The 25605-nt window shown below is 51.3% G+C and overlaps 7 protein-coding genes and 12 non-coding genes across 19 annotated transcripts; 12 read left to right on the top strand and 7 right to left on the bottom strand.

Annotated features, from left to right (window-relative positions):
- Positions 1 to 1463: 1463 nt before the first annotated feature.
- On the top strand, positions 1464 to 1551 carry BO95DRAFT_t160. The gene has a single exon. It is a non-coding gene; the product is annotated as a tRNA-Tyr (tRNA).
- Positions 1552 to 1857: 306 nt separating this feature from the next.
- Positions 1858 to 1943, top strand: BO95DRAFT_t161. Its single transcript has one exon. It is a non-coding gene; the product is annotated as a tRNA-Tyr (tRNA).
- Positions 1944 to 2044: 101 nt separating this feature from the next.
- On the top strand, positions 2045 to 2132 carry BO95DRAFT_t162. Its single transcript has one exon. It is a non-coding gene; the product is annotated as a tRNA-Tyr (tRNA).
- Positions 2133 to 3402: 1270 nt separating this feature from the next.
- Positions 3403 to 3490, bottom strand: BO95DRAFT_t159. The gene has a single exon. It is a non-coding gene; the product is annotated as a tRNA-Tyr (tRNA).
- Positions 3491 to 3917: 427 nt separating this feature from the next.
- Positions 3918 to 4006, bottom strand: BO95DRAFT_t158. The gene has a single exon. It is a non-coding gene; the product is annotated as a tRNA-Tyr (tRNA).
- A 1193-nt stretch (positions 4007 to 5199) lies between these two features.
- Positions 5200 to 5272, top strand: BO95DRAFT_t163. Its single transcript has one exon. It is a non-coding gene; the product is annotated as a tRNA-Phe (tRNA).
- A 769-nt stretch (positions 5273 to 6041) lies between these two features.
- Positions 6042 to 6160, top strand: BO95DRAFT_t164. Its single transcript has one exon. It is a non-coding gene; the product is annotated as a tRNA-Phe (tRNA).
- Positions 6161 to 6535: 375 nt separating this feature from the next.
- On the top strand, positions 6536 to 7729 carry BO95DRAFT_141398 (GNAT family N-acetyltransferase). Its single transcript, XM_025580584.1, has 2 exons — positions 6536 to 7211; positions 7283 to 7729. Exons 1-2 carry the CDS (start codon positions 6761 to 6763, stop codon positions 7645 to 7647), a joined length of 816 nt encoding a protein of 271 aa, XP_025441964.1. The 5' UTR covers positions 6536 to 6760; the 3' UTR covers positions 7648 to 7729.
- An 895-nt stretch (positions 7730 to 8624) lies between these two features.
- On the top strand, positions 8625 to 8710 carry BO95DRAFT_t165. The gene has a single exon. It is a non-coding gene; the product is annotated as a tRNA-Tyr (tRNA).
- A 1071-nt stretch (positions 8711 to 9781) lies between these two features.
- Positions 9782 to 9867, bottom strand: BO95DRAFT_t157. Its single transcript has one exon. It is a non-coding gene; the product is annotated as a tRNA-Tyr (tRNA).
- A 192-nt stretch (positions 9868 to 10059) lies between these two features.
- Positions 10060 to 10900, bottom strand: BO95DRAFT_141387 (uncharacterized protein). Its single transcript, XM_025580583.1, has one exon. The coding sequence runs from the start codon at positions 10634 to 10636 to the stop codon at positions 10094 to 10096; it is 543 nt and encodes a 180-aa protein (XP_025441963.1). The 5' UTR covers positions 10637 to 10900; the 3' UTR covers positions 10060 to 10093.
- Positions 10901 to 11509: 609 nt separating this feature from the next.
- On the bottom strand, positions 11510 to 15694 carry BO95DRAFT_463970 (putative translation elongation factor EF-1 alpha subunit; the record flags this gene model as incomplete). Its single annotated transcript, XM_025589018.1, has 4 exons — positions 11510 to 12618; positions 12677 to 12937; positions 15379 to 15588; positions 15682 to 15694. The coding sequence occupies 4 exons, from the start codon at positions 15692 to 15694 to the stop codon at positions 11510 to 11512; spliced, it is 1593 nt and encodes a 530-aa protein (XP_025441962.1).
- A 381-nt stretch (positions 15695 to 16075) lies between these two features.
- On the top strand, positions 16076 to 17155 carry BO95DRAFT_443111 (ankyrin repeat-containing protein ANK1). Its single transcript, XM_025586595.1, has 4 exons — positions 16076 to 16137; positions 16256 to 16431; positions 16487 to 16664; positions 16739 to 17155. The coding sequence occupies exons 2-4, from the start codon at positions 16420 to 16422 to the stop codon at positions 17062 to 17064; spliced, it is 516 nt and encodes a 171-aa protein (XP_025441961.1). The 5' UTR covers positions 16076 to 16137; positions 16256 to 16419; the 3' UTR covers positions 17065 to 17155.
- On the bottom strand, positions 17115 to 18789 carry BO95DRAFT_443108 (MAGE domain-containing protein). The gene is made up of 3 exons (XM_025586594.1): positions 18607 to 18789; positions 18169 to 18532; positions 17115 to 18079 (listed from the first exon to the last, which is right to left on the bottom strand). Exons 1-3 carry the CDS (start codon positions 18631 to 18633, stop codon positions 17460 to 17462), a joined length of 1011 nt encoding a protein of 336 aa, XP_025441960.1. The 5' UTR covers positions 18634 to 18789; the 3' UTR covers positions 17115 to 17459.
- A 448-nt stretch (positions 18790 to 19237) lies between these two features.
- BO95DRAFT_t156 lies at positions 19238 to 19327 on the bottom strand. Its single transcript has one exon. It is a non-coding gene; the product is annotated as a tRNA-Asp (tRNA).
- A 1696-nt stretch (positions 19328 to 21023) lies between these two features.
- BO95DRAFT_432130 (uncharacterized protein) lies at positions 21024 to 22144 on the top strand (the record flags this gene model as incomplete). The annotated part of the gene is made up of 5 exons (XM_025585041.1): positions 21024 to 21060; positions 21204 to 21285; positions 21454 to 21455; positions 21691 to 21811; positions 21937 to 22144. The coding sequence occupies 5 exons, from the start codon at positions 21024 to 21026 to the stop codon at positions 22142 to 22144; spliced, it is 450 nt and encodes a 149-aa protein (XP_025441959.1).
- A 598-nt stretch (positions 22145 to 22742) lies between these two features.
- BO95DRAFT_t166 lies at positions 22743 to 22832 on the top strand. The gene has a single exon. It is a non-coding gene; the product is annotated as a tRNA-Asp (tRNA).
- A 732-nt stretch (positions 22833 to 23564) lies between these two features.
- On the top strand, positions 23565 to 24854 carry BO95DRAFT_141208 (uncharacterized protein). Its single transcript, XM_025580582.1, has 3 exons — positions 23565 to 24515; positions 24573 to 24660; positions 24744 to 24854. Exons 1-3 carry the CDS (start codon positions 23714 to 23716, stop codon positions 24766 to 24768), a joined length of 915 nt encoding a protein of 304 aa, XP_025441958.1. The 5' UTR covers positions 23565 to 23713; the 3' UTR covers positions 24769 to 24854.
- Positions 24855 to 25515: 661 nt separating this feature from the next.
- BO95DRAFT_t167 lies at positions 25516 to 25605 on the top strand. Its single transcript has one exon. It is a non-coding gene; the product is annotated as a tRNA-Asp (tRNA).

The following is a 25605-nucleotide window of genomic DNA, read 5'->3' as shown; positions in this document are numbered from 1 at the left end:
TGCAAACAACTCAAGCCGGAAATCCCCAGGTCAATCCCAAATTTGAACGCGGGACGCGGTCGATCACGACTTCTCTATGCCAATCCGGTAGGCTCCCTACCGTTATGCTTTTGGCTCCGACTATCGCAATCTTGCTTGCTTTAAACTTTCGGAGACAAATACATTGATGTTCGCCAGTGAGCTGCACTGCCTAACTAGACGGTTACTCTGGGCGACTGTGTGTTTCCTGGCAAACTCACGGAAATTCAGTGCCTAGACGGTTCGTTCCAAATACGTACCTAATCTTCGGCATTAGTGGCGTGGTTGTCGGCTAGTGCTCTACACATCGACTCAATTATCATGCCACAAGCGACTACCTAGTACTTAGTCAGTTAGACCTATCCATTATCCAAGCAGCAACTAAGCCGGGAGCTAGTGAAAATGGCCTACATAATAGTACATAGTACGGGGTATTTCCCTGGATGATGTCATCGTACCCTGTCTAAGTTAAAAGTTCATCTATCCATGCATTATGCAGTAAGGTACCTTCTTCCCTGCGTCGTGCTATCAATTAACCACCACGCTGCAACCATCCGAGCGATACTTCAAGCGACTACCACTGCCAAAAACACGACTCCGGATAGCACAAGAGATTTTAAGGCGCATTTAAGTCAAACAACCATCCACCCCTTCCTTCCCTCGTCTATTTTTAACCGCATCAAACCCCCTTCCTACCATGATACAGCCACTCGGAACAGACTCAGATCCCGCATCGAACTCACTTTCTGCCTCGCACAGAAGAGAAAAAGCAGATTCTCTCCCAAGTTCACCCGATACATGAGTATTTACGGGGACGATCTTCACGCACGGCCCCCAAAGCGCCCATGAGCATTCGGCCCTCTTGGCAAATATGAGTCGTGCTTATTCCATACGAATAATGGCCTGCAGCTGATAACTTGACCAAATTTAACTACTCGGGTGTTGGCAACTATGGGTGAGTCTTCCAAATAGCCCCTCCGCAAAGAATCCAGGCTTTATCTAATGAATCATGGTTCTAAGTTTAGCTCGCCTTGTGCTGCGAGCGTCAGATGCTGCAATAGTCTTCTCGCTCTCAGGCACTCGCCCTCCATCTTTGGGACACCGTACAAGAGCCCAGAGCTCGGTAGGCTGCGAGACTGTGCAGATTATCAGGAGCCATTGCCACGCAATTGCCCTACGTGATGGAGTTCGGTTTGCCCTGTTTTAGGTTACCCTGGCCATCTCGCTCCCCGAGCGAGGGCTGACCGCGAGGTGTATCATTCGACGAAACAGGCGTGAATTCCAGCGTGTGGCTTTTTCTCCGCAAGCTAGTGCTGATACTTCACCACAGGATGCGGTTTCCCTGCTTTTCGACGACCTATCGTTCCTTGTCGTGAACAGTTCGAATGACAAGAGCTCACGGACTTGGCTAGATTGCGTTTCTAGAAGCATAGTCACAACCAGAACCCCCGATGGTCTAGTTGGTTCATGGCGTTCGGCTGTAATGGTATAATTGTAACCGAAAAGTCACCAGTTCGATTCTGGTTCGGGGGATCTCTTTTTCCTGGCTGAATATACTGTCCAGTGCTTGGATTCTTTTTATTGACTTGCCCTCTGGGTCGGCGAGGCGGTCGGTGACAATACCTAGCAACAATGCTTCCAAGTAGCTGATGGTCCGCAGAGCATTGTGTTTCGTGTCGAGCGCAGTGCCGCGGTCTTCGTGGCTGCGGTTGAAGGTTCGGGCGCGTGTCCGACATTTCCCACCAAGCGGGATCCATCTTCGTGGTTGCAGCCGAGTTTCAGGCCTGAAGACTTGGGGCTAGGGAATAGAACCTTACATTTTCGGCCGATCAACAAGAGCCCCCGATGGTCTAGTTGGTTCATGGCGTTCGGCTGTAATAGAAATTGTAACCGAAAAGTCACCAGTTCGATTCTGGTTCGGGGGATCTATGCTCTTATTTTGGAGATGTGGTTGTCGCTTACCTTTTGTGAGCCAGGCGCTCAGGCAGGGTCATCAAATATAATTTTCAGCCGCTAGATCAACAAACCCCCGATGGTCTAGTTGGTTCATGGCGTTCGGCTGTAATGGTATAATTGTAACCGAAAAGTCACCAGTTCGATTCTGGTTCGGGGGAATTCTTTTTGTTTCTCTCTCTTTTAGAGCAACCCCAAGAAGATTGAGAGTAGTTTGTTAGCATACGACAATGCATTCTTAGAGTCTGACCTAGTGGGGCAGCGACACCACGAATCTATTTTGTGAAAGAGTCGGGTTCAAGCACAGGAGAAAGCCATCGCAGCAGCAGAGTCTAGTGGCGACTGAGAAAGCTGGTCAACGGGTGCTTCTGACCCTGCCCACCTACGCTGCCTGACGATATGAGAGGATCCATTCAGAAGTTGTTCCGAGGACAGGGAATCCAGCCTACAAGTTGGCAGGAGGCCTACTGGCATTGGATGCCTTTGTGAGCCGTCAGCGAGATGGCACGTTCCAGAGTTGTGGCCCATATCGTCGAACCGCGCGGTTCTTTCATGCTGTTACAGGATGCATCGAGGAGGGTATGAGGCAACATCCTTGGCTGCTTCCAAAAAAGGCACTGGGTTTAATGCATCCCTCGCCTGGTTCTTCCAACCACTGCAAGCGAAACCAAGACCTAGACCGAAGAACCAACCATCCTGTGTCTTCCCTCCATCAATGGATTTAAGGGGGACGAGAGTCGTGGTTCTCGGAATTTGCGCGCAAGTTTGTAGAGTGAAAGTGAAGTGTACGTGTACAATACATGCGCATGTTGTCATGACCCGAAGGGATTGTCGAATATTCCTCAGTGGATGCTGGATGATCATGCAGAGAATGCTCATACTTGCATCTCCCACCCCGTCAGCTTCTACCGCGCTAATGCTCCTTTACCCAATACTCACGCTGGCCTCAGCTTGTATTCAGCCCCCCCTCTCCCTTTAGCTGGCTAGGGACGTTGAATGCATCTGACCCCGAACTCAGCTCGCCATCCTAGCATTTCTGGGCCTTACCGCGCAAAGGGAAAGGGGTTGGCGCATAAATGAACATGATGATCCCTTGCACTCTCATTGCATCTATGACACCATGGTCAATCGACCCAGTGTTCGAATTGCAGGTACTGAAGCTGATAGTTAGGTCTTGGTTGATATTCCTGTTTGCGTGTGCAAAACATGTAGTCTCACTCCTCGGATGGGACGCTTTGCTTCGATAGATAGTTGTTGTATGTCGACCGAGTCGTGGGGCGAGAAGGTAGGTCTATCCATTGCCAAGTTCACAGGAAGATTCGGGCAAAAAAAAACAGGGAGGGGGGGGACAAAAACAAGAGCCATTCGGTAGTTGCTCGGAGATCATGGGATGGGGATGATGCTGCAAGAGAAGCAAAAAAAAAAGAAACTTCCCCCGAACCAGAATCGAACTGGTGACTTTTCGGTTACAATTATACCATTACAGCCGAACGCCATGAACCAACTAGACCATCGGGGGTTGCTGATGTAGTCACAGCGGTATTGGTCTACTTGTTCGGCCGGATCCACTAACTAATGAGATATAGAAAAGAAGACTTGCAGACACGGAAGGGCGTGCCGCGGACAACCGAAAGCATAAATAGCGATTCACAGACCATGGATCCACCATGGAATGCGGTAACCGAAGCTTGAAGCCTTATATAGTGTCAGGTAGCGCTTCGGATAGTTTTTGTGAAGGTACAAGGTGCAACACTGCAAGTTGAGCAAGGCCTTCGCACGGGCGCTTGCTGCCATGTTCAGAAATAAAGCCACGGGTACTTGGAAACTCAAGAGTGATCAGCAACGGTCCACGAGTCAAAAATCACTGTGACAAACAAAACCCGCAGCCTGCCTTATCCCATGTGTATGCGGCCTTACAAGAGGTCAAAAGAGCAAAAAAGATAAGATCCCCCGAACCAGAATCGAACTGGTGACTTTTCGGTTACAATTAATACCATTACAGCCGAACGCCATGAACCAACTAGACCATCGGGGGCTTCTCTTGATTAGTCATGTCAAATCTGTAGCTATAGAGGGCCAGCAGCTCCATCAGCAGATCTAGTTCCTGGCTACGAACAGCCTGGTTAAGAAATGGCTGGGTAAGTTTCCGGGAACAGTCTGGATCGACAGTATTGAGCGTGTTTCTTTGAAAACTACCGCCTCAGGTCTTGGTGCAGAAACGCAGACTGTATATTCTTCCAATTTAAGCTCTCAGGGGCTCCTGTGACAGATCGGCAGTATTCCTTGAACAGATGTGTTATTGCAATAGTATAATCTCCCTTCTGCGGCGTGGTCGTGTGTTCCAATGAGCTCGTTTGGAGGCACTGGGAAGCTCCGTCCTTCTTTCGACCTCTTCTTCCCTGCATCTGCATTGTATCGCCCCACACGCACCCTCGTACCTGATATATACTATCTGGGTACCAAGGCAGCCTTCCCTATATTCGTTTGTCAACGCCTGTCGCAAACGGTCGCCTCTCTCGCCAATGGCGGAATCCGTGGTGAGAATGCGATTTCTCAGCATGGTAGCACACAACATAGGCACGTTGTCGTTGGATCAGAGAACCGCATGCTACTATCACTGACCGGTTGGGACCGGTCTGCCATGTTCGACTTGCCTTGACTACTAGCGTCATTAACACACGCCTCGAGCTCTCCTCCCGTCACCATTTGTGCTGTCGCGAGTGCCAGATAACTTACTGTACCCTTAGGAGAGGCATGTAGAGTATTCCCCTAGAGGGGGTCTCGGTGCATACCGGACTCGTCGACCCAGGTGGGGGCTTATGCTACAGCTCCGTCTGCGAGTAGCATGCACCTGGTGGCGTCTTCGGTTGGGATGTTAGCAGGCAGACCCGCATGGTCTTCATCAAGCACAATATATAGCCTGGTAGGGCTAATCGATGGTCCGAATATATCGGGTGTAGTTCGTAACACTCTTTGTCTAATGTTAGTAAATGCTCCGTTTTACTGGACTCATCATTTGAGGTGACTTCATCATCCAGGTGAGGCAGGGAAATTCTCGTAGCCATCCGAGTACAGTGGTCGTATGCAGATTAGATCCTCCCTGTGCAGCCACGGCGGACATCACAGGTCTTCTATGCCACTGTGGGACCGGATCGGTTGGTGCGTGGAATTTGTGAAGTGCTTTAGTCCGCTCATTTAACACAATGTCTTGACAATATCACGTGCAACGGGGCAATGGCGCATCTGGGAGCGCGTCAGACTGAAGATCTGGAGGTGGCCGGTTCAAGCCCGGCTTGCCCCAACGTTTATCTTTTTTTTTTGGTTTTTTTTTGGTGTCTATATCAGCTCTAGCGGGTCATCCGACACGGAGTCTGAAAGTGGAGGCATCTTCCCCTGCGCCGGCTAGCGAGGCGGGTAGGGCTTCTTGTCGATGGGATATCTGCCGCCGTACACCGCCTGCGTTTTGCATCATGCCTTTCATTGATCCAGTATACCCTGCGCTTGTATGTGATTGCTTGAGCTTGACATAAACATAAGTTAATAACAGTGATCTGCCGGGTGATATCAGAGGATGGATTAGTTGCCTATGGGACCCTAGAAAAACAACTGCACCAAAGTAGTTCATGTTAACACAAGTCCCTGTCGTGATCAACAGCCCGACGAACATTCGCCGGCAGCGCCATGAGAGCTAGATGCAAGATAAGCTGTAATTATGCTTTGGAAGGGGGATAACACTATTCAAATCACCAGAATATAGCTGCAATTGACAATTGCCACGGGTGTTGTTGAGAATATCTGCTGTGAAAAGGCTAGCGGGAATGGTCTATAATACCGGAAGAAGGGAGCACATTTCACCAATTTAGGGCAATGGCACATCTGGGAATCGACAGGTAGTGTCAGAATAATATCTGGTGTTAATCCTAAGTATCCCATAAGTACTAAGAAAGAATGACATACTTGAGTCGACGGGACGATGGCGCATCTGGGTGTTGAGCATGTCTGCTGTGAAACCGGACTTAGCGCGGGTGGTCAATAGAGACCAAAGAAAAAGAGTTCATTTCATCAAATTCGGGACGATGGCGCATCTGGGAGCGCGTCAGACTGAAGCACTAACTTCGGCCGCCAGGTTTCATCCTTCGGGATGTCCCTAGTAATCTGAAGGTGGCCGGTTCAAGCCCGGCTCGTCCCATTTTCTTTTTCCTCGTTCTTTTTGATACCGTCGCCCCTCCATCGTCTGACATCTGTCAACATCACCATTACATCTGAATACCCAGCGACAGATACCCTCCGCTTCCTTTATTTTGCTGGTCGTGGGTCAACTCATTGTACGACACCCTAAACCAATGTTTGCGCAGAAAGATTCTGCTCCAGCGAATAATCTCATGTGACAGGTACCTACTTACGTTACTCACTCTCAGCCTCGTGCGGACCGTGTCTCATTGGTTAAGTGATCCCCATCCAGAGGCCCAGGTTGGCGTCGAGCTTTCAGCTCCAGGCTCCGCCTCGTACGAGGAATCAAAACTTCCCCTGATCAGTTGCGACAGGCCGCCAAGATGGGGCATCTCGTGACTAGCTTGCACCTTCGCGCAGCGGTGGCAAGGGACCTCTGCATACGATTGGTGAAAACAAGCGAGCTGAACGAAATGAGCAACAGAAGGGCAGCCTGGACCAGCTCCACCACTAACGGCGTGGATATATGATCCTGGGATGCAATGCCCTCGCTGCCGCCCGGCATGGACGCGCCCAAATCGTACGTGCGGAAGAACAAAGTCGCATATAGCACCACACCATGCGGTTCCAACTCTCCGAGCTAGACCCCGAATCTGACGCTCTCTCCGAGTTCGTCGCCTGCCAGGTTGCCAGTTTCGGGGACCCATTCCAACCGATTTACCGGTTCTTCTACCCCATCTTTGGAGGTGAATCTAAGGCACAGAAGCAAGAGGCGCTCATGAACCTCGTGCAATTGCACCGAGAATGGGCTCGCGAGGACCCGGACTCCGTCTTTTTGCAGATCAGGGACCGTGAACGGGACAACAAGTTTGTTGCTGGGGTTTACTTCAAGGTCCACAGACAGAACCCGTACGCGCGAGGAGGAAAAGGGGACCTGAGCTGTGACAGCGAAGAGCACAACCCGTCTGCTGCGCTGTGGTATCCAGAGCGGGTTCGACGAAAGTATATCACGCGATGCATTGAGATTTTCTCCGAACCGCACATGAAGCTCATGCAGAAGCCGCATGTTTGTAAGTTGTTGCTCTCGTGCCGTCGATCTGGATTCCCCTCTTGCCCGTGAGCTAAATACGCGAATTGGTAGATATATTCGTCGGGTTCGTCTTACCCGAGTACCGCCAACTGGGTCTGGCAGACATGCTCTTGGCTGAGGTCTGTCGACGGGCAGACGAATTGGGGCTCGAGTCCTGGCTCGAAGCAGTTATCGCAATAGGGGTGACGATCTACAGGCGCCACGGGTTTGTCCCCTACAGTGGCGGTCTTCTGGTTCAGCCTGCCGCGACAGAAGTGGAGGCTCAGGATGCGGATTGGAAGGACATCGAGGCCAAGATGCAGCCTCTGCGATACTGGCCCATGTGGCGGCCCCCTCATGGAAAGCTAGAGCTCGGGAAGATGAGCCCACCCTGGGGCGAGCTGAGTACGAGTAGGAGATTCTTGGGCAGGCTATGATTTCCGAGGTGGCTGGCGATTACCACTGTTCGGCAGTGGAAGTCTAGGTTGGTACCAATAACTTTACAGGTACTGTCGTGCGTCTGATCTGGCATGCTAATACCATATGGGATGGCCCCCCTCCCCCCTCCCCCCCCTTCGAACCACGGCAATCCACGGGTTGTTATCTCCCCTTTACCCATATGCCACTCACCCAACCCCATGCCTGGCCCTCTATCATGCATGGCTGCATGCAATCTGTCCTAAGGGGCACACTTATCCCGCCTGCTGAATACCACCCTAGATGAAGTAGGCCAAATTGATCACCGTCGTTGGTTCCCGACATCAACCGGCAGTACTGATCTGGCCAAGAATTATTCCAGTACAGGAGAGGTGTTGAAGACATGTTCAGCTACGCAGGCCACGATAAATCTACAGCGAGGTACAACTCATCCAAAGCCAGGAGAGGTATGATCTCGCCTGCCGTACTCCCAGTCCAACCGGATTGCCCGTCGACGGTTTGGATGACACTTTCTTCATACTCCTCGATCTCCGACAAGCCATACGGTGCGGTGCGTCAAGCGTCATAGACTAGACCGTGGACAACCCTGAAGTCATCGCAATCGGTTAGGACTCCGCCCCTTGTATTATATCACAGTAGTCGCCAGCAACCGAGATGCTAGCCCACCTACCCCGATGCTATTGCCGCTTGACAGGCCCAACTCATCGCGGCACGAAGATGTATGCAAGCTCGAACAGAGTCAGGGACGGCAGGTAACCTAGCATTGGTACACACGGCGTGTGCCAATGTGCTAGTCACATCCCTGTGCTACGCCAGTGACCCTTCGTTTCAGAGAGTGCGACTACTGAATAGTGAAAACTCTCAGCGAAGTACCTCGTGGCGCGTACTGCTGTTTATATTAGTAGACTCCCAGGCGGTACACTCTACCTTACTGCAAGCGTATATTGTGCAATCAAATTGCTTCTCACATCGAATACCCCCGATGGTCTAGTTGGTTCATGGCGTTCGGCTGTAATGGAAGTTGTAACCGAAAAGTCACCAGTTCGATTCTGGTTCGGGGGAGTTCTATTTTTTTTGCCTCTGTATTTTCCCCCTACCCATCCACCAGGGCTTTCGGCAGGGAGCATCTCAATCGGTTTTCTTGATGTAGCTCTGAAACCACCGCTCGGTCGATGTCCTCAACACCCGTGACTGTGACAGTACATAGAAACAAGCCCATGTTCCCTTCGAGTCTATCCAACCAGCAGCGACCGGTTCTCCTCGACGGATGTATCCAATCAGTGGGAACTTCAGCGACGGAGCGAGCCGTCAATGCAACCGTGCTTATATCCGTCCTACGGGCATCCAGGTTGAACTATAAATACCCCTCTACAGAGATCCAGACTCAGCCTGGAACGGGGCCGGTTAGTTTATTCTCCCAGGATGAACAAAAACGCCATGCTTGAGCATCGGTCCAGCTGGGCTCTATACACCATACCATGCCCTCATCCTCGTCCCGGGGGCCAACCATTGCTTATGACGTTGTCGACAGATAGTGGACCAGACGGATTCGTCCGTGTATGTAGTGATGCAGGGGCTATGCAATACTTATGCCCCCCTCGACACGTGGGAGATAAGGTCATCGTGTTCTCCAGCAAGGAGTCGCCGAACCTTAGTTAACCTCGGAGGATGACGAATGCGTGTGTATGGATATACTTGGCTGTGCTGTGCGCACAACAACGGCGGCGCTGTTGTTTCCTCTCGTGCGGTGGGCTTCTGTGCCATGGTTTTAGTACAGTGAAAGGGATGTATGATTTGAACCTTGGTGGCCAAAGGTGTTGAGATCCAAATGCAGGGTGTAACTTACAGCGCGTCCGATACATAAGAGGTGGTAGACCTGCCGCTGGCTGGCTGTGTTGCTTGCACCGCGCCTCCAGGACGACCGGCCTCCGCTGTGTTGGGGCGTCAATTCTATTTTCCTTGATACTTGTTTTTTTATGATCGTTTCTTGGGCTATGGAGGACTCGGTGTAGTTGGGCAGGATTCCCTAAAAGGACAAAGAGAGAGACGGGAGGGGAAAAACGAAGCGTGCAACAGGAAAGTTAACGAAGTGGTAACCCACCCAACTACCCAGCAGCCGAAAAAAAAAAACATTCCCCCGAACCAGAATCGAACTGGTGACTTTTCGGTTACAACTTCCATTACAGCCGAACGCCATGAACCAACTAGACCATCGGGGGAGTGGTTATCGTTTTTGTCACAGAGTATGTTGTACCAAGGCATAAAACTAGATGAAGATTTACATGGCCACATGCACGATGCGATGTTGGAAGAATGAGAATCCCCTCCATCGGCTATGAGCTATGTTTCTTGGTGGTAAGCCACTTTTGAGGGCGAGAGGACATTCTTAAATGTATATGCACGCTTGATCAGTCGGTGCTTAGCCTAGATGCGACGACCTATCTATCATGTCGACGTTGAGCCATGTACAATGCGGTATTTCGATATGGGCCAGATGGGCGGGGCTTGGGATATACGGTAGAGGCCATGAGCTAGGTAGGTAGCCTGCGACGGCGACCACGTGTATGTGGCCTCGTCGGTGTATGTCTTTCGTCTCTGCGTTCGGATCCAGTGATGAGTGGTGGGCTGTGTGTGTTGGGAGCGTGATCTAGACCCCAAATGCCGGCCCAGCTTCGGTAACGACAGCGACGGATATATACATCTCAGGAACCAAGGGGTCGTCCATTCGACGTAAGTAATCCCGACACCTTGAGACAAGAACAAAGAAACCACAAGCCACCTGCAGCACAAAGGGAAGCCATGCACGACAACCCGGAGCGCGAAAAGGCAACAGTGCAAGAAAGCAGCCCGCAGAGACCGGCACCCTGTTGCCGTCATGTACACCCTCTCCAGTCTATTCTTCGCCCGCCATCCATCAGAGGCCAGCCACCACAATCCAGCAAACTCACCGCACTGAAAGTGAAGAAGCACACCACAGTCACCACACATACCGAAGGCTGATTCCCACCACTAAATGCAGACCCAGACAGGGAGCCTCACCATCCCAACCAACCCCCACAGAACCACGGAAGGCGACACTGCCAGAGATAGATAGATAGACAGACAGACAGACAAACACCAGAGCTTCCCATATCAACACCATGACCCTTCCTCCTCCCACCCTCCCCCTTCGCATCCATAGCACAAGCCAAACAACCAACCACCGAGATCGGTCTACCAGCCACCATCGCGCCCAGAGAACAATCGACACGCATAAGCAAAGCAAAGTACAAGCACACTGCACAAACACCATCCAAAAACAGGACTGTCAGGAGCTCGAAATATGCTATGCCTGCGCAAAAGCGGGCTCTTCTATGCACCGTGCGACCACAGAGGCGCCTCGATGCGCACGTAGTATGCGAGAAAGACGCCGCAGATGATGAAGGACAGCTGGGTCTTGGTCCAAGACAGGGTTGATCGATGCCGCCGAGATCATCAGGGCTACTTAACTTCTCCAGCCCAAGCCGCAGAGCAGGTTTAAAGTGGACGATGCCCATCCGAGCATGGCACAAGAGACTTACCAGAGCTTCTCGGCGACAACTGGTGATAACAAGGTGACGAAGGGAGCACGAACACTGGACCAGCAGGACATTGGTCAGCGTGGTTCAAGCTATACCAATGTAATATTGACGACGTCAGGTCAGGACAACTACAATCTACCAGCAGGGACAGAAACAATCTACGGTAGGAAGAAAATAGAACGAAATGATTCATGATTCAAGTTTTGTAGGATCAACTACATAACCCAAGTCTAGTTCCGTAATTCCATATTTTGTAATCATGAAAGCATCATCACAACATCATCACCCTTCAGAAACCAGCTTATTTCTTACCAGCCTTCTGGGCAGCCTTGGTGACCTTACCGGCACCACCGGCGGACTTGTCGACGGCCTTGATGACACCGACGGCAACGGTCTGGCGCATGTCACGGACGGCGAAACGACCAAGGGGAGGGTACTCAGTGAAGGACTCAACACACATGGGCTTGGAGGGGATCATCTTGACGATAGCGGCATCACCGGACTTGATGAACTTGGGGTTCTGCTCGATGGCCTTACCGGTACGGCGGTCAATCTTCTCAAGGAGCTCAGCGAACTTGCAAGCAATGTGAGCGGTGTGGCAGTCGAGGACGGGAGCGTAACCAGCGCCGACCTGACCGGGGTGGTTGAGGACGATGACCTGAGCAGTGAAGCTGGCGGCACCGGCAGGGGGGTCGTTCTTGGAGTCACCGGCAACGTTACCACGGCGAACCTCCTTGACGGAAACGTTCTTGACGTTGAAACCAACGTTGTCACCGGGAACACCCTCCTTGAGCTGCTGGTGGTGCATCTCAACGGACTTGACTTCAGTGGTGACGTTGGCGGGAGCGAAGGTCACGACCATACCAGGGGTGATGACACCGGTCTCGACACGACCAACGGGCACAGTTCCAATACCGGAGATCTTGTAGACATCCTGGAGAGGAAGACGGAGGGGCTTGTTGGAGGGACGGACGGGAGGCTCAATGGCGTCGATGGCCTCGAGAAGGGTCTTACCGGTGGCCTTGCCGGACTTGGTCTCCTTCTCCCAACCCTTGTACCAGGGGCAGTTGGAGGAAACCTCGAGCATGTTGTCACCGTTGAAACCGGAGATGGGGACGAAGGGAACGGCCTTGGGGTTGTAGCCGACCTTCTTGATGAAGTTGGAGGTCTCCTTGACGATCTCGTTGTAACGGTCCTCGGACCACTTGCAGGTGTCCATCTTGTTGAGGGCAACAATGAGCTGACGGACACCGAGGGTGAAAGCGAGCAGAGCGTGCTCACGGGTCTGGCCATCCTTGGAGATACCAGCCTCGAATTCACCAGTACCGGAGGCAATGATGAGGATAGCGCAATCGGCCTGGGAGGTACCAGTGATCATGTTCTTGATGAAGTCACGGTGACCGGGGGCATCTATGGGGAATCGGTTAGAAGGTGCAGGATAGCTTGTAGAGTCTGGGAGACAACTTACCAATGACGGTAACCTCATACTTGGCAGTCTGGAACTTCCAGAGAGCGATATCGATGGTGATACCACGCTCACGCTCGGACTTGAGCTTGTCAAGAACCCAAGCGTACTTGAAAGAACCCTTACCGAGCTCAGCGGCTTCCTTCTCGAACTTCTCGATGGTACGCTGGTCGATACCACCGCACTTGTAGATCAAGTGACCGGTAGTGGTGGACTTGCCGGAATCGACGTGGCCGATAACGACGATGTTGATGTGAGAACGCTCTTCCTTACTGTTGGAGAGGAAATGAGTTAGCTGGATGATTCTTTTGGATGGAAGATCCAAGCCACCACTGCTCGTGTGGATGGAAAACTCTGAATGTTGGCTGGACCTACCCCATGGTGACGGTGTTGTGAAGTGAACTTTTGAAAAGGTTCTAAAAAAATTGCTCAGATACTACGGCCACAAATGCGTAGAGGTGCTGAACAACAAAAGTCAGTAAGAGAGGAATGAAGAAAGGAAGAGGAAGAGGGAAGAGGGAAGCGAGAAGGAGGGGGGAAAGATATACGTACTGAAGCGGACGGGGAGGGAAGGAAGAAAATTCTGTGGGAGGGGGGAGGAGGGGAAATCCTTATATGGAGGGGTCAAGCGAGAGGGCGACTAAGCGGGCGGGCTCCAACCCTTGGCGAATAATGAGCGCAATTGGACATGGAGGGGTAAACCAGGTTGACCCAGCCCCACTTCCAGTCTGGTTGGTTCCAAATGCGGGCCCAGCGCAAAAAAAAATCTTCACCTGCTGGGCGGAGCCTGGACTGCTTGCAGCATGAGCCGACTGAGCAGACTGAGTAGACTGAGCAGAGCCCATGCGATCATTACTTGGTTCTGCTTATCCTGTCTATTCATTTTGAACCACTCGGAGTCCTTACTTGCAACCGTATCCACTATATCGAAGAATTTTTTTTTCTTCTTTTCTTTACCTACCCTTTTCCCTTCTTTCCACCTATCCAGATACTCGGTAGTCGGTATTACCCCCTATCCTTTTCTTTGGTACCTCTCCCTCAAAAATTGCCTCCAGCTGGCTACATACTACCAAATCCGTAAACTCAAGGTGGGGGTTGCAGCACGTAGGTACTACTGTTCAAGGTTCCCGTAAGTACCCCTCGGTTTGGACTGAAATTCTGGGCATCAACGCAGGTAAGGAGTGGATTTTTGCTGCTGGTCCGACTTCTGTTGGCCTTGTTTGCAACAGAACCCCGCGGCAGGTGGCAACGTTGATTTGTCCGTTGGAAGGGCAGCTGTGGCACGGCCGAGTGGCGCCCGCCCCGATCCACTGTGGGCTCGGTGGGATGTGAGGTCAACTTTGCGGTCGCCGCCGCCGCCGCAGCAGCAGCAGCACCAACAAATGATCATTATTTTATCTAACGGGAAAGGAAAAAGTCTGTGTTGCTATGATACCGACTTTTTTTTTTTGCCTCCCGGTGGTTGGTGTGTTCCGTTCGATGAACTAGATTTTGTTCCGTTTGATGGACCTTGAAAGGGAAAAGGACTAAAAAAAATCAACATGTTTGATATTGTTAGGCACACTGATCGCCTACCGGTAGACTACTAACGAACAGATTTTTCGTTTTTGCCGCCACCCCTCCCTTTTGTTTCTATTTTCTTTTTCTTTTTTTGCGCAATCATGTTGTCTGTGTGTGCGTGTGTGTGGTCGTCGATTTTTGGCGGCTCTCACATCTTCTTTCTTCTCTTGACCTTTACCTATTCGAGTCCCCGAGGGTGTCGGGGGGGGGCAAATAAAATGACTCAAGTTTGGTACCGTATGAGAGCCGGACTAGATGCCACACAACACAACACATCAACAAAGGAAGCTTACCTTAACTCGAACCAATCCAGATCGGGGGATTATCTGCCCGTTGCCGGTCCAAAGGTAAAATTCCCATCAGCACGGGTTTGAAATTTCTTTTTGTTTTGGGTTCGGCGCTTGCTCTGACAGACTAGCCCTTCCTGCTTCTACCTGAACTACTAGTCAACATCCTTAGTGCTGTTTTAACTACTTTGGAACATCATGCGGTCAATCATCTATTGAGGGGTATCTGTTTAAGCTAGATAGATGTATACATCATCATACAGGCCATCGTGAAGGGCCCAAAGGTCGACATCATGAAGGTTAGACTTCGAGAGTTGACTCCAAAAAAATCCACCAGAGACCGAAACCACTTGTGTCGGAACACAAATCCACTGCTTCTTCTTCTCTATAGTCTAATCCATCAGACAAAAAAACATTTTCCCCCAACATTATAGGTGTATAGTTCCCAACCTGGATCGAGGGGCAAGACACATCAATTTTCTCTCCATCTGGCGCCGCACGTGGTACACTGGAATGTAATATCCGCTATCAGCAAGGCATGTCGGGCAGTATGCATACATCCCGCAGGAGAGCCGCGGGGAGGGGTAAAACCCAAGAAGAAAAAAAAATAAATGATTAAAATTAGCACCCACCTTCAAGAATGTAGTCATCGGTTCATCTGCACTCCGAATCTGCAGCTGGAAGAAATATGCACGGTCGCCATTACAGTTCTCTGCGGGGCATTGGGCTGAAGGAGGGGGAGGAGGAGGAGGTCAGCCTCTGCAAGCTTCCTTCTCTCTTCTCTGTCTTGTCTCTCCAAGCTGGCGGTATCGAAACACACAGCCAAGAGGGAGAAACATTGAAGGCGAAGCAACTTACTGGCCACGCTATCCGCATTCGCAAATTCTTCCTTGCCGCCAAATACGTCCTCGACCTCTTTCTGCTTCATCGGAGTCTTCTCGAACCAGCTCTGTTCCAGGACATATTGGTAGGGGCAGGTGCGGCATTCGAAGCGGTTGACGCCCAATGGATGTCTTCCGGTCGGCTCTGCTCGCGAGATGGTGAGCGCATTGCTGCAATTGGGACAGACTATTGAGTAATCGGGGTCAGAGATGTCCCATCCATAGAATCATGTAGCTATAGCTGGGCTGGCGGTACCCCGCGCGCGAAGGAGGGACTCACAGGTCAACGGCATGATGAGGATATTTCCTGGCTAGAAGATCCGTCAATCAAAGATGTCTAGTGGGTAGCAATGTTGGTGTCACGGTAGCAAGTTTCTTCGCATAATGTGTGGCCCTGCATAAAGGCGACTACGGGAAGAAATCCAGTGCAGCAGCTGTCACTGTTTCGCGCAGTAGTCAGTCAGGGTCGCATGCGATCTCAGCGATAAAGAACTAGGCCGGGTTGAGGCTCTTATCAGCCGGCGATGCCGTTGGGGCGGACGAGATTTGACAAGCCGCCGATTGGACGCGGGGCAAGACTGGAAACAGACCGGATAAACTTGCTTGCCGATAGGCCGCCTGCCGCCGCGTCGAGAGCCGGCGGGGAGCCAACAATAGGGAGGCATCAGGCATAAGGCAATAATAACACCCATCTAAACACAAACACAACTTAGCTTCTGCAAACCGATCTGGAACTGTAAGTGAGGCTTGCTGCGATCTATTCTTGTCCCTCATGGCTCGGCCTCACTTGTGCAAGCCTATATATAGACTTTGCTCCCCACATGCCTCGTGCTAATCCTCTATTGATCCTCTAGTTGCTTCCGACACCGCCTCCTGACTACTTCGCGGCTTCTCCGGCGGCATTAATACACAGCAACTCTCAGGGCAGCGACTTTACTGAATCTTGACGGATTATTTGGAGATTGATTGCGCTTTATCATCTCTTTCCGACTCTCAGTACCCCGCACACGAATTCATAATGGCTGACGAGGTGAGTGCCATCCTCACCTCCGTTGCCCTTCTACATTGCTCATACTAGTGCATAGGGCGCTTCCCCGCGTGAGCTGGTTGTGGAGGCCTGTCGGCGCGACCAGCCTCACCTGATAGAACAGGTGCTTGAAGGCATGACGGACAAGTCGAACGAAGAGGTGGCCGAGTTCTTCAACGGAGTGACGGATTCCATGGGCAACCATGCCCTACACATCTGCGCCTCATACGGAAGCTGTTAGTACCCACCTTCCAGCGATGGAGCCCCCAAGCTAGACCTGCACACTGACCAATTCTTCGGATACATACAGATGACACCATGGACACCCTCTTCGACATTCAGTACTTCGAATGTGACCCCCTGACCCGCCTCGACAAAGATACCCCGCTGCACGTCGCAGTCCGCTATGCCAACGAGAAGGATGCCGAGTTAGGGCTGGAGATGGTCCGGATGATGTGCGACGCCGGTTGCGACCCGCGGGTCCGGAATAAGCACGGCCAGAAGCCCACGGAGCTCGTCTACAACAACCCAGAGATCAAGTCGGTCCTGCAGCAAGCCGAGTACGTGATGGCCGAGGGACTCCGGGAGGACGCGGATAGTGGCTCCGTGCACGACAGTGCCAGCGACAGCGAGTAAATATGTAATAGCGAAACACACCACCCCTGTATAGCGATTTGTCTTAATTCATATAGATGTATGCAAGCGATGTTCACCTTTTGAGTTTGGGAGTGTTTATCAATGTTTTCGGAATTGCATAAAATTGTGTAACTACGTGGCTGAATGCAGGGTCGTCCCAGTGTGACGTGCAGACAGGGATGCCGCTGCAGTTTCGGGGTTTGCATGGAGTGTAGAAATGCAAGTAAGACCGCATCTTGCAGAAACTTAATCCCGCCTTCCGAGTCGGATATACGTAGTAGCAGGAAGCACCTTTCGAGCTCAAACATATGGCATAAACTAGGGTATCATTCAGTCGAGCAGGGCCAGGATAAAGTGATAACGCAAAGGAACAATTCATCGAGCATGGTGCATAATCAATCGCTCTCTTCGCCCTCAGAGCCAGACTCGGTTCGTCCACGCCGTCGGGGCTGTTGTCTTCTTTGGCCCCGCGGTCCTTGGCCCTCATCTTCCTCGTTGGCAGGGGTATTCTCGGCCGGTCTCTCTTGCGCGCGGCCTTGAGGCGCCTGGAGCCCGAGGCTCCGCGCCAGACGGATCTCCAACTCCTCGTCGGGCTCATCTGCATCCTGCTGGCCGTAGACCTCGCGAACCAGTCCTGCCACGCCCTGAGCTCCCACCTCGACCTTCCCACGCGGGCCCAGAATGTACTCGATGACTTCCTCCCCACCATCGACATCGCGGTTCCGCACCAGGTATCCTTCTTTGCAGAGCCGCTGAAGGAACCGGTCCGTGCGATCGACAGGCGTGTAGGTGTTAGTATTCGTCCGCTGCAGATACCTATCCAGCTTCTGCTCTTGAATCGTGCCTCCGTTCAGAAGAATCACGGCAATAATGAACGAATACAACCCAGTGTAGGTACTTTCCAACGGAGCCTTGCTCGGGCGCAGGATTGCCGGCCTGCGGTACTCCGGCGGCAGGAGACTGGTGAGTATCCAGTTCTTATTCCCCGAGGACGCCTTTTCGACCTTCTGAGCAGCTACAGCGCAAACCAGGACAACCCCCAAAACGGGTTAACAAAACCGACTATCCACATCGGGAACATTTCAACCGTGCATGAAAACTCACCTCGCCGTTGGTGAACGGTCACCTTCTCCCTCACCGGCAACTCGGTCATCTGCATTCCGAACTTCTCGCCCAGAACCCGCTGCGCTTCGTCGAACACGGTCCGGAACTGCCGTGCCCCTTGCTCCCCCAGAACCTTGGCGCTGATGTCGATGCGGCGGAGCGGTTGTCGGGAGTACTCGGTGGCCAGGGCCAGTCGCACGAGCTTTTTGACCATCACGTCGGTGCTCGTCGGGGCCCGGATGTCGTACCCCTCGTCCGCGTAGCCTTCGGATGAGGAAGAGTCGTCGCGTCTCCGGCGGCGGGGCGCATTCTGTGTAGGAGGCGGGGTACCGTCAACCTCCTCGCTTGACTCGTTCTCTGGGGCCTGTTTTAAGATTTATCAGTGTTGTGGTTTCCTTGGCTATTTTGGAGGGCTTATCGGCGGAAGAGAGTACGTACTGCGCGGCGTTTGCGATTCGGAGGCATTCTCACTGACGCTGGATCCGGGTATGGTGATGAAGTAATCTGGTCTTGCAATCAGACGGCTTGATATTACCTCTTGCTGGCGATGGGTGCGAAGGTTTACTCTTGGTTCTATGGGGAGTGGAGGGGTAGTTTCTCTGGGCTCCAGGCTTGATGTGGTGGTTTCTTTGTCCGATGGCGGACGCGCTCGACGCGCCAAGCCTAGTGTGGAACTCAGACGTGATATTGCCTCTTTGGGACTATCACATGTTGATAAGAGCTGGAGTACAGTATGATTTCATACCGACATAATGTTTACCATGATTATATAGTTAATAAAACACGAACATGATGATGGTTTCAGAAAAGGAGAGAGGCCCTTCCACCATATAGTCACGGAATGACAGCAGCTGAAGACCTTGTTCTTAGTCAGTTCGTTGTATGCCCGGCAGTCCTTTGTTTATGCCCTGCAGGGTACTCGCGAGCGTGCCATGAGCAGCACAGTGGCATTGCTTGCGTGCTATTCCACTGCTGCTTGACGGCCAGCCACCACTATGACGAAAAAGATATACAGCACGGAAAATACATCTTCTGGCTATCGAGAAATGAGATGAGCAAAAAAGGAAATCTCCCCGACTGGGAGTCGAACCCAGGTCTCCCGCGCTTGTTCCCAGCTGGGATTGACAAGCGGAAATCATGACCGTTAGACCATCGAGGAATTATTATATTGAGGTTCTGAATTGTGCTCTATATCCCTTGAACTCACTGTCATTAAATGATTCGATGGATTTTCGCAAATGAGCACTCTTTTAGGAGGGTGTGTGGTTATGCCTTGACGGGCAGGACAAATATCCAGTTCCTAAGATCGCTTAAGATGTATTCGAACATATTTGCTTCTGGCACTGCAGACGGCGGTTAGTGGATGAACAGATGGGCAGAGATGGGATCTAGCATCTCAGCTACGGCCAAGTCAACAGTGGCAGTGCCAATCTGTATATGCTCTGAGAAGACAGATTGAAATGGCTCACGCTTGGACGAGCAATCATGAGCGACTCATCAATGTACTCCTTCTGTGCGAACATGACCGTCATCTATGCTCACGATTAGCTAGCGTCGTGGGCTTCGAATGAACTAGCCTCTCTCCGGCCAACCACCCGTCAGGCGAGAGTGCCTCCATGGCAAGGCTCTCAAACGTCTTTCAAGTTGAAAGGGACCTTTTCTCTTATAGCCTCGTTGACTGTCGTCACTAGCCGCCATGCACTCGGAAATGGCTGAATAGGGTTTGAGTCCATGTGTACAGCCACGGCGCCAAAAAAAAGGCCTGCGTACTGCCTAAATTATTACTAGATTGCCATTCCAGTCAGGCAGACTTTTTCCATGAAGCCCTTTCTGTTGTGTATGGATGCATGAGTTGAAATCAGACAATATCTCACAATCCGACAGGACAGAGGTTGGGAGAGATTCTTTCTACGTGGCATCCTGAAGCCTTTGAAGGGCGATATCATGAGTATCTGCGATCTCTTTGGCCGGAGTATGATCACCTCGGGGCATATTATCGATATGATAGGATCTGGCGTGCGCCATCGAGGAGACCCCTGGGTCTGTCAAGGCCCAGATCTCCCTCTTGCGAGCACCCGGTCGTGTGATCGAATTCTGCAATCAACAACAAGGTAACATGAAATACCACCAGCATGAGGGAATTGACCCTTTCCATGCAAGAACACAGTAACGGGAGATGTGCAGCGGATGAGTTGATTGACGAGAATGGGATGAAGGATGCTCTCTTATATTTTCCTTTTCTTGTCACCTGAACCCGAATCCCGTAGACTTCGGCGTGGCATTGTACGTGATGCAGCACATGCCAGGGGACCATACCCCTTTACTATTGAGCATAAGCGAGTTGATGGATAAGTATTCGCAGGTACAGTTCCATATGGCATCCATCCCCTCTCGGTCTCAATATAGGCTCAACATGAAGCAAAACAGCACCCATAGACACCTGACCCATATACAGATGCGAGAGCAGAAATCCATCGAGCAAGCCAAGGAATGTCAACCGGTGTGAAAATGAAATCCCCTTTTCCGAGGATGGATTATAAAAGCGATGTGACCGACAAGTCAAAGTCTTAGTCTCACTATCTTAGCCTCTGTCTTTATTCCGCGTTCGGCATGAACGTCAGAGAGATGAACTCGTATCCATTCATTTGGATATTATGACCGTGGCTATCGTCGTCATCACGATCACTCTGGCCGCGGCATCATATAATTATACTCCCGATTTGTGTTACCGAGTCTTGTTGATCCTGAGATTTATACCTTACCAATTCTACTGGTGAGACCTGAGGGCACATGTGCGCATCTATCGGCTGCGGCGCATGATCAGATGGAAGGATCCTGCTAGTCAGGCATAAGACATGGATAGTCCGCTTGAATTGTTGAAGCTGATCCTGAGTATGTAACTACTTGCCCACATACTTCCCTTGTGTGGGCTATAGGTTTGTGATCATTTTAGGATCTGCCGCCAGGATCAATTCTTTGTATAGTACCATGGTTCATAGCTGACTTCGGTGTACGCTGGTTTTATCTATATTCAGGGAACCAAGTCATATGGATTTCGCGCTTTGCTGAGGAGCATACAATGAGCTTCTCAGACCTGTATGCAAAGGAAGAAGAAGGGTGCGTGCCGACATAACACAGTACTCAGTAAGCCCCTGGGGCATGGGGGCAGGAACAGTAAGCATAACAGGAAAAGTGGAGGTGAGGACCACTGTGACCTCGCGATATAACAAATCAATGGAGGCGCGGCTCAAACTCACTATAGCGTGATTTAGTAATATTAAATAGATGTAAGTAGATATTCATTTGATATTCTAGAAATTCTGAGATTTAATAACTAAGCAGAGATTCTTGTTTTAACCTATTTGTTGTCTAATTAGATAAATCTTACCCATTCAAAATAAAAAAAAATCGAAAATTTTGCACAAAAAGAAAAAAGGTAATGTAATAAGATTTATAATAAGACGATCCAGCAAATGTAGTATGGTAAAACTAATTAGACTGTTCTAAGAGTTCTTTGGATAGCCAAGATTCGCTTAAACGCGATTTGTTATATTGCGAGGTCACAGTACCTAGTTGATGGCTATTGTTATCTTGAGCCAAGTGCTTACACTGCACTGTGGTCCACCTACTACAACAAACTAAGGTAGGTAGGTAGCCACTGTAGCCCATACCGTGACCTTTCTTTAACCCCGTTCTTTCCTCACCACACTCTCCCCCTGTTTCTCTCCTGTCCACCACACGACTTGTACTGTACTTTGAACCTAATAGCCACCAACCATGTCGAGTGCGATATTTCTTTATCACTGAGCATGTTGTCCCCGGATCTCATATTCGGGAATACTCAGGAAGCACCGTCACCCAGGACGACGTTCTGCACCTATACGTCAAGCAATATACCCCCAAGGATCGACCTGAGCCGGTGCCGATGGACGCTGCCATGGTTAATGCGGGAGATGGAGCGTTCCCGCGAGAGTGAAAGACAATGGGCGGAGGCGCGCAGGGGGGGGGGTGAAGACATCGTGTTCTCGAGTTCTCAAGCCTTTTGCGGTTGGTGAACATGTCTTTCTGATTCGGGGTGATGCTCCGAGCTATGTTCCGCTGTGCATCGGTGCAGCTTGCCCTCCGTCCAGCATGCGGCACGACGGCGTCGGTTGGTCGATCTTGTATACAGCCAGCCGCATGACCAGCGCGACATCAGACTAAATACTCCCACTATGGTGAGCTACAAGCTTTGCTGTGAAGCAAAGTCGGGTACGTCGGATACCGACTAACTATTCCACCAAATTCCGACTGAGGTACTGCCTTCCGAATCTCGTCCCACGCTATATCACACCAGTGAGGTCCCGAGAAAAACCTTTACGAAGAAAATTCCAGCTAAGTAAACTCTGGACCAAGATTGGACCTTGCACCCAGATACACTCATACACTCCATGAAACACAAAAGCTTGAGCAGTATAGAGCGCACCAATCCGGAGCAGGCACCTTTAGCCCTAACGAACCTCAGGCCGGCTAGAATCACCTCATGTCATGATATTGCTCATGTTGTCAAAAAGAAGGCCATCCTGCAAGCAAGATCCTCGATGGTCTAACGGTCATGATTTCCGCTTGTCAATCCCATCCGGGAACAAGCGCGGGAGACCTGGGTTCGACTCCCAGTCGGGGAGATCTTTCTTTTGTCTTTTTGTCTGTCTGCTGGCGGCTGGTGGGCTGACGCTGGGAATATGTGTGATGTCTGTCATTCACATCGCAATTTACTTGTCATAGTCTGAATAGCTTATACGTGGTGTAGTACCGCCGTCGAATTGCTTTCTTCAATGGGCTCAAATGTCCAGACTGCGGTGTATGCCCTGGTAATACATCTTGTCGGAGCTTGTCTGAAAAATGACGACCTAAGCTGATGTTCGATCCGGCCACAAAGACATATGTGCCTGCAATGCTCCTCCTGCCATGGAAAAAGAAATAAATTGGAGATTCTTGCTTACACATGGTGTTTTACGACTTGACCAGGCAAAGAGAGGAATATCTGGTGCTGTTCATTGTCTTCTTCGTCCTCTTCATGAGCATAAGGTAGGTAACTTGCAGCTTGGCTGTAGTGATATCCCAATGGCAGTCTTTGATATACCTGGTGAATGCCGACAAGACAGAAGTGATCTAGGCGGAGAGTGTCAAGTGAAATCCATTCAACAGAAACAGCATCGAAAGAAAATACATGCCCTTTCCACTGTCTGGTCACTCAGATCCCCATAACGAGGCGGGGTGTATCTCCTAGACACAGAGACATCACAAACACAAGCCCTCAATTGCTGGCAAAGCCCCATCAAAGCCTCCCCGACGCAGCAAAGACAGAGGGATAATGAAGAGCCCCTTTGAATCAGAATACAAATACCACGACAGCATCAGCATGACCGCATCACCTATATAACAACACCCGAATACCAGGATATCTGCTATCTCAACCCTCAAACACCCCGACATCGTTCTAAGCACCGATCTTATTCCCACTCCAAGACGAGACCCGTCCTGAACAAATTCACCGGCCGAAACAATGTCCCCCCCCTTCTTCAACTTCACCCGCCTCCCCACGGGCCACGAGTCCTGGGCTCTCCACGCCTTCCTCGCCGAGCAGCTCCAAGCAACGCCCGCCGGCGCCGGCGCGACAACAGCCCCCAACGTGGGCTCCCCACCCCCACCCCTGCCCCACGAATTCCAGCACTACGAAAACATCCCCGCCTTCGTGGTCGTGCGCCTCGGCGAGGAGATCCCCAACCACCTCGCGCCGCTCCCCTGGGAGCAGTGGACGATGAACCACATCTTCCGGGTGCTGCGCCACCGCGCCCCGCGGAGCATGCCCTTCTACGGCGTCGTGCACTCCCACCACTGGGTCCGGTTCTACCGCGAGAAAACCACAACCACGACAGGCCAATCCCCGGGAACGACGGGCACGAACATGGGCAAGGACACGGTCTACCCCCTCGCCGTCAACCATGTGCACACGCTGCATTGGCACGGCGACGAGCAGCTGATCGCGGAGTTTGTGGAGGCGGTGCGCTCCCGTCGGCACCGGCGTCTTCGTCGTCGTCGGGGCGCGCCGGAGTTGTCTCGGGCGTTCGATGGGGTCCCCGCCCCTAGGGCAAGGAGGGTTCCTTTCCATGAGGATCAGATTGAGTGGGTGCGTGGGGAGGACCGGGGGCAGCGGGGTGATGAGATGGAGGGGGTTGAGGCGGAGGAGGAAAAGGTGAGTGATGAACTGCCTCACCACTCGCCCTCGCCTTCGTCTTCGCAGGGGACCGAGGATATGGGCATGGACAACGACATGTCGGATTCTCTGTCCAGTTCTGTTGAGCCGGGTATGTATTATACTACTACTGCCGAGAGCACCCCGTTTACTGCTGAGACCCCCCCAGCCCCGTTTAGCGACGGGAATGACCGTTCTTCGTGGACGCTGGGCCATTCCGAGGAGCCGCCGGTCTTTCACAAGCGAGAACCTTCTCGGTAAGTCAGTTCCGTTATAGCCCTAGAATATGGTGCTGTTTATCAACATAGTGAAACATAAAAAAATAACTTTAATTGAATAGGAAGAAACGCTCCTGTGGAGCTTGATATCCGAGATTATCACGTACACTTCTCTTTTTTGTTTTGGAGATTGTATATGCATGCGGCAGAGCATGTTGGCTAATGCGTCTATGGCTAGGATAGGAAGCATGACGGCGATAGTAAAGCATGAGAGGTGCGAGGAGCAGCCCTGCTGTAAGCAGTCGGGTGTATGTAAGTTATGGCCCGCTACAGTACAAGCTGCAAGCAATTGAGTTTCGGCTCTACCATTCCTACTCGACACCACCCACGCACAACCTCAATACCTCCGAAGTAAGCAGAAGTACAGACGCAGCTGACTCTATACTCACATTCTTCTGGTACACCAGGCCCGGTAGTCCTCGATCAAGCCACGGCACGACACCTGCTGAAGAACTTCATAAGAGAGTTTTCAATCGGATGGGGGCTGGTAATGCAGCACAAGGTAATCTCGTCCACAAGGGAGCTAGTCATACTACACCTAGTACTCCTAGATCTTACGTACAACTCATCAAACAGCACACAGACAACCTGATTTTCCTCCTGACTACTTCGTACTACATAAGTCCATGCATCCCACAGCAGAAGCGCACTGCAGGACCAGCGAGCTGAAGCAATTGTCTTGGCTAGAACGTCGGGAAATTTGATCAATTGTGAAAACGAGAGCCTGCAGGCTTCATCTTACCTCTAATCTACAGTACAGTACAGATCCAGTGCTGTGAGCATAGAAGGTGTTTAGAAACACATAGCATAAAAAGGAAATTATATCAAGAAATATCCTCGATGGTCTAACGGTCATGATTTCCGCTTGTCAATCCCATTCGGGAACAAGCGCGGGAGACCTGGGTTCGACTCCCAGTCGGGGAG

The sequence above is a fragment of the Aspergillus brunneoviolaceus genome (assembly GCF_003184695.1).
Source record: "Aspergillus brunneoviolaceus CBS 621.78 unplaced genomic scaffold BO95scaffold_36, whole genome shotgun sequence".
Lineage (NCBI taxonomy): Eukaryota > Fungi > Ascomycota > Eurotiomycetes > Eurotiales > Aspergillaceae > Aspergillus > Aspergillus brunneoviolaceus.
Note: the sequence above shows the minus strand (reverse complement) of the source record. Positions and strands in the feature narration are given on the sequence as shown.